At 29.4% G+C, this 11,803-nt stretch overlaps 2 protein-coding genes across 2 annotated transcripts in view; one reads left to right on the top strand and one right to left on the bottom strand.

Moving 5' to 3' along the window:
• Positions 1-3,737: 3,737 nt before the first annotated feature.
• On the bottom strand, positions 3,738-5,662 carry Bet1 (blocked early in transport 1). The gene is made up of 2 exons (XM_088265287.1): positions 5,525-5,662; positions 3,738-4,240 (listed from the first exon to the last, which is right to left on the bottom strand). The coding sequence occupies exon 2, from the start codon at positions 4,195-4,197 to the stop codon at positions 3,865-3,867; it is 333 nt and encodes a 110-aa protein (XP_088121413.1). The 5' UTR covers positions 4,198-4,240; positions 5,525-5,662; the 3' UTR covers positions 3,738-3,864.
• A 1,521-nt stretch (positions 5,663-7,183) lies between these two features.
• LOC148306308 (uncharacterized) overlaps positions 7,184-11,803 on the top strand; it is a 34,710-nt gene continuing 30,090 nt past the window's right edge. Inside the window, exon 1 of the mRNA XM_088265353.1 lies at positions 7,184-7,304. Coding sequence (XP_088121479.1) covers positions 7,286-7,304 — 19 coding nt within the window. The 5' untranslated portion in view covers positions 7,184-7,285. The remainder of the gene's footprint in view (positions 7,305-11,803) is intronic.

The following is an 11,803-nucleotide window of genomic DNA, read 5'->3' as shown; positions in this document are numbered from 1 at the left end:
ATGTGTAATACTAAACCGAATTATAAATACGTACACAAATGTGCAATTTATTATACCAAACTAATATTTTATACAGATATGAAACACTTTACTTCAATTGTACTTTATTTTTAAACATTTTTTGTGTTTTTGGTGATACTTCGTAAAGTTATCTTTTTTGGGGTTTTCTTATGCGGCATTTACCCAATGACATTCCGCTAAGCCGAGCCAATAATGACCTCATATAAATAGGCATTCCGAGGCAATCAAACGTCCTCGAGACAATCCAATGAGTTAGGACACTATGTGAGTTTCGAAGCCAATAGTTTCCTCCTCCTCTTGCGCTGGATTGGCCTGTTGCAAAACACGATATTAGCCAATAGCGTGACAATAATCATAGCGAAGCTTTTTTCAATCTAAGTTGTACTTGGTAAATACCACTATTTATCAAGTAAAACTTAAATTAAAATGGATAGCTATTATCACAAAGTGACTGCCGAATCAATAAATGAAAATCCTTTTTTTATTATTCATTATTGTGTGTTCGCCTTGTTCTTGATAGCATAATACTAAATTGATGTGTCCTTAAAATACGACATTTTGAACAGCAAAAAATCTTCTCTATATATCATGACCCTTATAATCTTGCATTATTTTTAATTTTGTACACTAATAAAGTCAATGTTTTAAGCAAGCTTATTAGAAGTCACACATTTGTGAGGTAAGTGCCATCGCACGGGATGAACCGCAAGTAGACCGCATGTAATGTGCTATTTATTTCTAAGAGCGTACCATGTGTTTAATCCCAAGATGGGAAATTTGTATTCTACTTCTGTCAATCGGCACTCTAATCATGACTTCAGAAGTTTACTATTTTCTCTATGAATTTATACCTACCCTCATCTCATGTTGAAATGCATTCGTCTAAAGGCCGCATATTAGAGAGTAAATAGTTTTGTGGCTGCCATTAAGCGCAGGGAATATATGTATGCTCTTCAAAATGAAAACTTGTATTTTATAGTTTTGCTAGATAGCTTTATGCTTATTTTTTATATTCCATTGGGGGCCATTGTTATTAATGAATGTTAGTAATTGTTAGCTGATACACCAAACTTGTTTTTGTACATATATAGGTAAATTCTTGGTATTAATATTAGGTTAATGTTGGTAGGTCAGTATGGAAAGTTACCTAAACACTTGGAAAATTGGCAATATTTTATTCTGACCTGCGATTTTATACGGCTTTGTATGAATGAACGAATAATCGGTTTTTTTAAATGAATTTAATGAGACTTTATCTGACATTGAAAAGCATTTCCGTAAATACTTTATCGGTACATGTTACGCCTCTTCTGACAAAACATTGTAAGGAGTAATTTTATAAAAATGGTTTAAAAACTTAGTAAAGATTATAAATCCTTCAATTTATCAGCTTCTCTGCAGCAAAGGCTATTTATTATATGAAACTACATATGTTCTTGGTTTTGACAAAATGTGTCTTATATTTAAAAACATTAAATAATACTTTTACTCATACAATTTTTTGACAGAAATGAGTCAAAGCGATTCATGTTACCCTGATATTTAACAAAAGTGTTTTCTTCTTCTAATAGTTTTGTGGTCCAAAAATTATCCACTGTGGATTGCAGATTTTTTTCAATTCATATGATTTTCATAAGAACTATATCAGAGAGAAAGCTTGAATGTTGTGGACTTTGTTCAATATAATACATTAATAGAAAAGTTTATAAATGTAGTATTTATAAATTAAGATTATTTTTTTCTAAATTTATTATTTACATATTTTGATACATTTTAATAATGTTGCATTTCTTTTAATGTAAATGCATATTTAACAATTTTTTCTTAAAAAAGCAATTACTTTAGTAAAAATGTTCAAATGCAAAACTCTGGAAAACACAGTGGATAACTATGTTTACTTGACTGACATCTACTGGCCGCAAAGTTAACTACTAATTACTGCCAGCTTTGTACGTGTCATTGTCACATTAGTGTGTATTAATGTAAAAAAAATATAAAAATTAAATTTTCGCTTTGTAATTAAAAACTGTCATAAAAAATGATAGAACAAGCTAACACTGTCAAGATGAATTGTTTACGTATTTGCAAATATGTATCTTCTACCTACACTAGTTGACAGTTGGTGAGAAAACTGGCCGATAGATGGCAGTATACCAGTGTTGCCACATACTTTTATACAAAACTGGAGAAGTTTCATGTATTAACATTTCAAAGCATAAAATCTCCATGGCAGTGTTTGATTTTCTCTCGCCTTGACAAAACATGACTTGGAATTGTCTTAATAATGTAATAATATATCTGTTGTAAATGAACACTTTCCTTGGGGACTAAGAAAATGTGTAATAAAAAACATAAATACTATGTTGAATGTTCTCAGTTATGCAAAATGTTTAGATTTGTTATGTATGTGTATGAAACATATTAAGACAATATGATTGTTTATTATTATTATTTGTAAATTATAAATTTGGAACTACTATATAGGGCAACCATCTTTGAGTGATGCTTGCAAGATGTGTGTCTAAATGCATGTAAATATATATTATAATATTACCACAAAGGATCTTGTATTTTAATGATTCAATAAATATAACATAAATATTTTGAGCATAATTTCTACACCTTTTTCTTATCCCGATGATTTCTTTAATATTCCTAGACCTCAAATAGAATTGTGATCTTTTTACTGCAATCAATAGAGTGTAGGGCACTGAATCCGATTTTATTCTAATTGCAAATTATGTGAATTAAAGGTGGTCTGTATCGCACTTCAAGTGCCAGTCCGGGGTGTGTAATAATAACCCCACTTAATAATAATACCCTTACGAGGAATTGATCCCGAGATATATCGCGCACTCCTTTCAAGAACGTCATAAATCAAAAAACTTGATTTTTCAGGAGAACGTGTTTAAAGTTTAAAAATATAACACAATGTATTAAAAATAAATATCAAGCCACTTATTGAACTTTTTACTGTGCAAAGGTTTTTTCTCCATTTGAAAAATATTTAGTATCTTTAAAAAAATTATTAAACAATACCTTTTCTTCAAAATGCAAAAATAACACTTTCTGCCCTGTAGCGGGTAAATATTAGTTAAAAATATGCTGCTTTTGCTGGGATATAGTACATTTTCTGTGCATTCCGAAAACACGCACAACTGAAAATTGACAATTTTTTATTTATGACGTTCTTGAAAGGAGTGAGCGATATATGGTTATTAAAATGTCAACCACCTGTAAACAAGGAGGGGGGGCTAACAATAAAGGGGACCTATGATTCTTAAAATAGCAAAAGGTCATTAATTTCGACATGGATCATTTGAAGTTTCACACAATGAAAGATACTGGTTCCCTCTCATAACAGTTGTTTAAAAAAAAACGTTGTCCAAAACTTTAAAATTAAAAGAAAAAAACCAATAGAAAAAGGTTTTTGAATTCTTTAATTGTTTTTAATAACAGATTTAAATCAATGATTTTGTTATTTTATCAACAGCTTTTTTTTTCTGAAACACTGCAAAAAATGGATATTTTTCTTGTTTCAAATGGTGCCTTCAATTATGAATTGATTTACAACATTTTGAGTGTGTCTAAATACTTGATCATAAAATCTGTATTATTTCCAATTACAGGAGTTATTTTCATATTATTTTTTGACATCTCATCAAATTTGAATTGATGATTGTTTTACCTTACCTTACTTAAAATAAAAATAAAAATTCATACATTACAAAATATTTATTGTTCACGTTTTTTATAAATACATACACGATAACATCTGATATATGAATTTTAAATCCAATAGTAAAAATAATTTAAATCAATTTAATCATAAAAATACAGTTTTCATTTAAACTTTAAAACAATATACAACAAGAAAAACACAAATATCGCAAAAAGAAACAGGTAAAAAATGTAATAATTATGGCTCCCTTTCCCTAACTTAAGAACTCTATTCATAGTATTGCCGAGGAAGCCACCAGTTCGATCCATGTCATCATCGATTCCTCTGAGAAACCTATCTTGGCTCCGGACCTCATGACCTATATCGATGGAAAGTGATTTTAAAGCTCCGATCTTTCCACTCAACTCCTCGGCCATTCGGTCATTTTCCGCTTCGAGAGCATCGTTTGGGTTCTGCGCTAGTGGCGTGTAGTTGTAATTATTTGCCCTGCGCATTTTGCTGGTACCTTGGGTCGCCAGTGTTATAATGATTTATATCCTTAAAATAAAAATAATTAAGAACATTAGGACATTTAACATTTAACCCTCCCTTCCCTATGCTGGGTATCTATAATACTACACGTCGCTTCTAATAACCATCAATATCTCTATAAATATAATAAATACAAGATTAAGATTTTAGGTATTCCTCCATAACATATTTACGTATTGATTTAAAAATGATATTAGTAAAAATCTGAATTTATCAGGTACATCGGAGGTATTTTGTAAACATCGGAAACAAATTTGTGTATTAACAGTGCTGTGAGTGACTCGACTTTAGATCTCAACGATACGTGAAGAGTGTGCTGGAAGCGCGACAATATTCGCATCTTACTCTTGCATACTTTACTGTAGAAGTGCGAGGAGTGCGCCCAATACCAATACTAGCGGCAGTAGCTGTCGGGCTTGCAACAAGAGAGGGTCTATACCCGTTTCTTGAGCAAATAAATCTCAGTTCTTATAATTTTTTACTTCAATTATAATTAATTAACAGCATTAGCTATGAATATGCTTATTTTTTCAATTTAAAATCCCTAATTTTTATTGTGTACTGACCACACCAGAATGCGTGTTTTTATTTTAAATGTAAGGGAAAGGTTAAATGTGAGGTTTTCACAATATTTTCAACCCATAGACATGTATTTTTGGGATCGATAAATTCCATTTGATGGTTAAATTATATTGTTTTTTACTCTCTGCTATGTCTGTAATCCTGTACCCTAATAGAATTAGAACACTATGGATTAAATCAACCATATGAAATTCTAAAATACCACTATAATTATTTATTTAAAATCAATTGGGTACTAAAATACATGGATTATAACATTAAATTAGGTGGTACCATATTAATAATCTGAATTTCATTTTGAAATATTAAAAAATATTGTTAATAAAAAAAATTAAACAAAACATTTATGAAAACGTAGGATCACCAATATTGTACTTTAAGTGAGTCCCATATTTAAAAGGGAGTCAAACTTAACTACCTCAATTATGGAATTAAAATAAATTATTTCAAAACTTATGTAAATCAAGTATGTTGAACAATTAGATCCTGTGATTCAGTTAATTGCATAAAATGTATGGTCATATATTTAATTTAAATGAGCGAAATGATAGAAACATAAATAAATGAGAATATTTCGCTAAAATATAAATATAATAAAATATACATGTTAAAGAAAAATCTAGATTATACATAATTAAAATACACGTCACAATGATGTGGACATCAAAAACATAAAATTAGTTTTATAATATAAGCAAACGTAGTTACCTCCTTCTTCGAATTAACACAATGGCATTTAAAATATTAAACTGCCCTCTCTTTTTTTAACCGAATGCCATATTCTACTGTACTCAGTAAAACAAAATGTTAACTAAAAACATTTCAAGAAAACGGACGATCTTATATTCAACCGAAGATTTAACTTTTGGCACTTGTCAAATGATAAATCCATAGAAAAAATACAGAGTTTGCGTTTTAGGTAGCTAGCAAACGCACCGGAATTTTCGGCTGGCGTTTACCTCTTTCGGAATTCCGAGTACATGAATCCCATTACATCCCATTGAACTACAATACGGTAGTTTTTTCCAAGCAGAAAATATTATTATGTTTATATGTATGTATATATGTATATATAAATAAGTTTGGAATATTCTTATGCGATTCCGAAAACGCCGCGAAATGCAACTGGGAATTGTCCAAAAGCAACAATGCATTGAAAATAGTGACATCTAGCGATTTCAAGATAAAAAAAGAAAAACTTATTTTCAGGAAATTAAAAACGTTAGGTGAGCCAAGCTAATATGTGTTTTAGCACTTTTCTATATTCTTTTTTCAATATTACCTTGGATTGGTACCTGAAGCACGGGGCTGATCACCTTACCTTCATGTGTTAACGATCAAGATAACACTGCGTTCATATATATATATATATATATATATATTTTTTTTTTTATTATTAGATTAAAACCAATATTTTTAGCTTTTCCACTTTTTTATATAAAAAAGTGGAAAAGCTAAAAATATTGGTTTTAATCTAATAATAAATTAAAAATGCAATTCCATCACGAAGTGTCAGTGGATAATATAAATCTATTAAAAAATATATATATATATATATATATATATATATATATATATATATATATATATATATATATATATATATTAAATATATATATATATATATAATATATATATATATATATATATATATATATATATATATATATATATATATATATATATATATATATATATATATACATATATATATATATATATATATATATATATATATATATATATATATATATATATATATATATATATATATATATATATATATATATATATATATATATATATATATATATATATATATAAATATATATATATATATATATATATATATATATATATATATATATATATATATATATATATATATATATATATATATATATATATATATATATATATATATATATATTTAAATTAAATAATATTTATATATATATATATATATATATATATATATATATATATATATATATATATATATATATATATATATATATATATATATAAATATTATTTGAGAGTTTCTTATATTGTGGCCGCGTTATCTTAAAATCGAATTATACGTAATTCTTTATTGTAATGCTGAGAGAACGAAAAAAAACATGGTCAATTTAACAGGCGCTATAAATTTATACGCAAAAGGCTAAAGCGCGATACATTTTTCGCAAAAGCTTCTAGTAGGAAAAACTAGTAGAAGCAACATAGTAAAAAGCACATGTAAGTGATACAGTTATAGAAAATATTTGGTTTAATGTTTTATCTCTTTTGTTGAGTGAGTACATTTGATGAATAATTTGTTTATTCGTGGCTGCTGTGAAGTTTTCGGCAAATTCGTTTTCAGCCCGCTCAGTCGGTGTCCGCCAGTCGTAACGAGTGTAGTGTACTCCTGCTTCGTAGTTCCTGTGTGAAATTATTTTGTGACCCAACAAAAACAATACAACTATCAAAATGTTCAGCGGAATATCCGGTGAGTTTAAATTTAATCTAAACAGATCTATTAAAACACGATGTAATTTTAGATTGCGCTCGTTGCATGCAAATTTCTTAGATGCGCATCGGACATTGCCGAAATAAATTTATGCCACCGAGGTGTATAATTTTAATTTACGTCTCAGGTTGAAATATCTCGAGCTTGCTTGAATATTAACAGACAATAAAAATTAATGAAGGTATTGATTCAAGATCGTATCAGACTTTTTTCGGGCAATTTTTAAGTTTTTCATTTGGAAATAGCAAATAACTTATTTCGCCGGGAAGCAGCCGATTGTTTATTTTCCCAACCTTGTACCCATAAATTCTCATCTAGAAACCCACTTAATATTTTTTATAAATATATTCGATTGCTTCACAGTCTAAAATAGAATCTAAGAGGTTTCTTGTTGGATCTATTTTGGTATTCTCGAATCTCCTCGCGAAATACGATCGAGGGACATCGATGATGCGTAGATATATTGAAACCCATTTCTAATTATTTATTACGTTTTATTTTATTTTATTTGTTTTATTAATTGCATAATCTCTTAGTGATGATGTATTGGTAATAATAATTCTTTGGTTTAATATTTTATTGTAGTTGAGCGTCCAGAGTAATAATGATTTTTCTACATCAATATTTTTAAATATTTAATATCTATCATAAAGTGTTTTTAGTTTATTGTAGTATTACAATTAATATTTAATCGTATAGTAAATATTTATTTACATATTTTTACACTTTATTATACACCATACACCACAGATCATCTACCTACCTACAAACTTTTCACCATAGTTATGTAGCATAAATATAATATATCCGCCATTTTCTAGCCCCGTCTGTAAAAAAGATCAATTAATTTTATTGTGTCTGTATGCCAATTATTCTCCTTTCTTTAATAATTAGAAACACAGTTACAAAGCTCTATTTTTTATGCGTAGAAAAAAATGATAGGGCTGACGTCTTCGATTCAATCATTACCAAAATTAATTGCAATTTGTCATGAAATAAATTGCCGGTTGGCAGGTTGGTTGGCGATGGAAAAGACAAAGAAATGAGTCTATGTTGAGTAGATTGAATTCATTGACTGTTAGCTGCGAAACGAGAAGGAATGCCGAGCGGCCTTGCTTGCGACGATGACATCATCCGTACGCCATGCCATCGCAGCAAAATATAGTGTAGTTAATAGTCTACCTACCAAACACGTCATTTTTGTTATGTATGATGCCAGACTACCTCTGTGAATTGTTTCGAGTTCTTTATGTCAATCATTCCTCTGGAACAATTCTACTATATTTCGTATGCATCAGATAATGTTTCTCGAGGCTGCGAGGTTTATGGGTCAAGGATATTTTATTTAGTTGAAAAATTCACATTATGCACTTATTTTAGAACTATGGAAGCATGTTTAGATAGATAGGTAGACAATTATTCGCTTCGAAGGTATCGAAAACCTCGAATATAAAAAATATAAAGCGGAAACAAAAAGACAAATGTGAAAAAAAAATATTAATGCTACAATTTTAAATGATGTACCGACAACTACTGTTATAGCCACAAAACAAACGAGAATGGTATGTACGTTTATTGGTTTTAAATTACCAAAGGTTCGTTCAAAGAATTTTGATTCTACGACGCGGTGTCTTTTGACACTAAAATAGTAGAAACAAACAAGTTGCATGTGTAATTTATTTAAAACTTGTTAAACGAAATGATTCTCGTCTAAAGCACGACATAAGAACAGGTTTACCAAGTTTATCAAAAGAATTTCGCTTCTACCGGAGGCATAACACTTCCTAGATTTTGGAGAACGCCTGTTTTTTTAATCATCAAATTAAACAATATAATGTAACCACGTAGATTCATACATATTACATACATTGAATTAAATATATCATGTAGCACTATCGAGTAATTGACATTAGCATTTCCTATTTACATTTGTATTGTTATATCTCTCATACATTCATATAGTAGAGACACCCTATTTAACCTTTTATATTTAGGAACTTTTTACACTAATTATTGTACATATGAACAATGCATAATATAATATTATTGATTGTAATTTTCATGCTCACCATTACTGACTGAAATTTCAGACAAAGGTGAGTGAAGTTTTATTAAATCCTTGTATCATGCATTTCTCCTTGAAATTTTACCATTCACAACTAATTTTACGTATAAATTACAGAACAGCTTCTGTTTTTTTAAACATCTTATATCTTAAACATTTGTATAATCTTAATTTTGCCGCGAATTGATACACAAAGGACATTTACATTACAAAATAAAATATACAAAAAAGTTCTCTCTTATATCGAACGAATAAAAAAAATATTTATGGATAGATTTTATCTATAAATATTTTATTTATTCGTCCATTCTCAGTCACACGCTACTTAAATCAACAACAATAAGTTTTTACGTCTCAAAGTGGAGACAGAAACATTTTCTGCTTGCGATGTTACATTATTTGTTTATGCAGTGTTTAGGTTATGATTAATTTGAGAACAATATCTTATTTTTAACCGTAGGATCATAAAATTCGAATTTTTTTAAAGTAAGATTTAAAAAAAATATATTCTTAGACGGCAAAATAATTATAAAAAATAATTATTATGTGATATATGGTGGAATTTCTGATAATACTGATTATGATGTAATAAAAAATATAGTGTGTTTTTTTTTAGAGGTTTGGTTTTTAAACTGGCAACATTCCTTCTACAGACTGTCAATTTGACAGTTTACAGTTGATTTGTAGTCAGTATGTTTTGCCATTTCACCATGAATAGACCGCGTGACCATTATGCGCGTCGTAGGTTCGATGAATGGGTCGAAAACAATATTCAGCTTGATCCTCTTTTTCAACGGAAAATTTTGCTCACCGATAAGGCACATTTTTGGTTAAATGGCTATGTCAATAAGCTGAATTGCCGAGTTTGGAGTGGGAAAACCCAGGAGCTTTTGTCGAGATGTCCTTACATTTATTAAAAGTCACTGTTTGTTGTGCTTTATGGGTAGGTGGAATAATTTCTCAATTCGACACACCCACCTCTTAAATGCCCTAATGCTGGTCTGAAATCATGACGTATGTATAAAAAAAGTTATGTTTATTGATTGGAATACAAATTTTAATTTACCTCTATGCATTCGTATACCATGCAGCGGTCGGGAAACTTTTTTAACCATTACCCCAAAAATATTTTTGCATATGTCGATAATACCCCCTCTCCCATTTTGAAAAGAAAACAATCAATGTTTAATTCAAATAAAACTTATTTATTGAATTAATTTACACGAAAAAGAAAAAAAAAGTTACCTGAAAATAGTAAGTATGTAATAGACCAAATTCAAAGTTTTTGGAGAACTGATGTTGCTTCATGCTTAATACAATTACTTTAAAAAAATTGACTTTTTGATGTAAGAGCATTTTGAATAGTCCTCAGCGTTTAATCGATTTCTGAATTGTTTAAATTTGTAAAAATACTAACACGTTTATGAAATAGCAAACTATAAAAATTATCTTATTACCCCAAAACATTAATTTTTACCCCATTTGGGGTAATTTACCCCGGTTCGACCGCTGCTCTTATGCTCTACCTTTATACTTTCGTAATGTTAATGTATTATATTATTCATTCGTTTATTCGTTAATGAGATATAAGGCGCGGTACCTACGCTGTTATTTAACTTCTCGTATAAACTTTTCCGCATAGCGCTTTTCATCTGGTAATCGATTTTTCGTCTCCTTGGGATGGTGCCGTTCTGTCTGACCTATGTAAGTAGGTTACACACTTTACCCGAGCACTAGTTACATTCGGAGCATTGTAATAATGGTCACAAAGTAACGCTGACGTGTTTAAACACAATAATTCTCAAATACACACGTGATACACAAATACACCATTCATATCTGAAACTAGAATCTCGCGAACAATATTCAGCACATTTTCCGAGTAACCTATACGAACAATGTAACAGAAATAAACACTTTTGTTCGTATATTTTTTGAGCTTATTTTAATATTTCATGGGAAGAAATCAACTCGCTAGATCTGATAATTGAATAAATTCCGCAATACATATTTCAATCAAATCATTAAACGTAGTTTTCCGTGGTTTTCCCATACGTTTACCGCGAGACCTTGAATAGTTTGTAATAATTAATTGAAATAATTAATATGATGATTTTTAATATCCCAATATTGCCGAAGAAGAATATAAATGTCTTATTTCTACATTTACAGGGCTTACGACTTGTCATTCCTCCACGGTTTATAATTTATCAGCGCTGCCGAAGGTAGACTATGAAGTCATGACCGATTACGCATTGTTATGTATTTCATGATTGTAACGTGTCTGGATTCTGAATCATCTCTAATGCTATAATAATATGCAATGCTGATTTGTGACTTCATCGCATCAGGCAGCCGGCAACGGGGAATTGGTTTTGTCTTAGCAATGAAGAGACAGACACTTTGTATAATA

This window comes from Brachycentrus maculatus, unplaced genomic scaffold, assembly GCF_059751285.1.
Source record: "Brachycentrus maculatus isolate JH-2025_06_01 unplaced genomic scaffold, ASM5975128v1 h1tg000244l, whole genome shotgun sequence".
Classification (NCBI taxonomy): Eukaryota; Metazoa; Arthropoda; class Insecta; order Trichoptera; family Brachycentridae; genus Brachycentrus; species Brachycentrus maculatus.
This window is presented reverse-complemented; position numbering and strand designations above follow the sequence as displayed.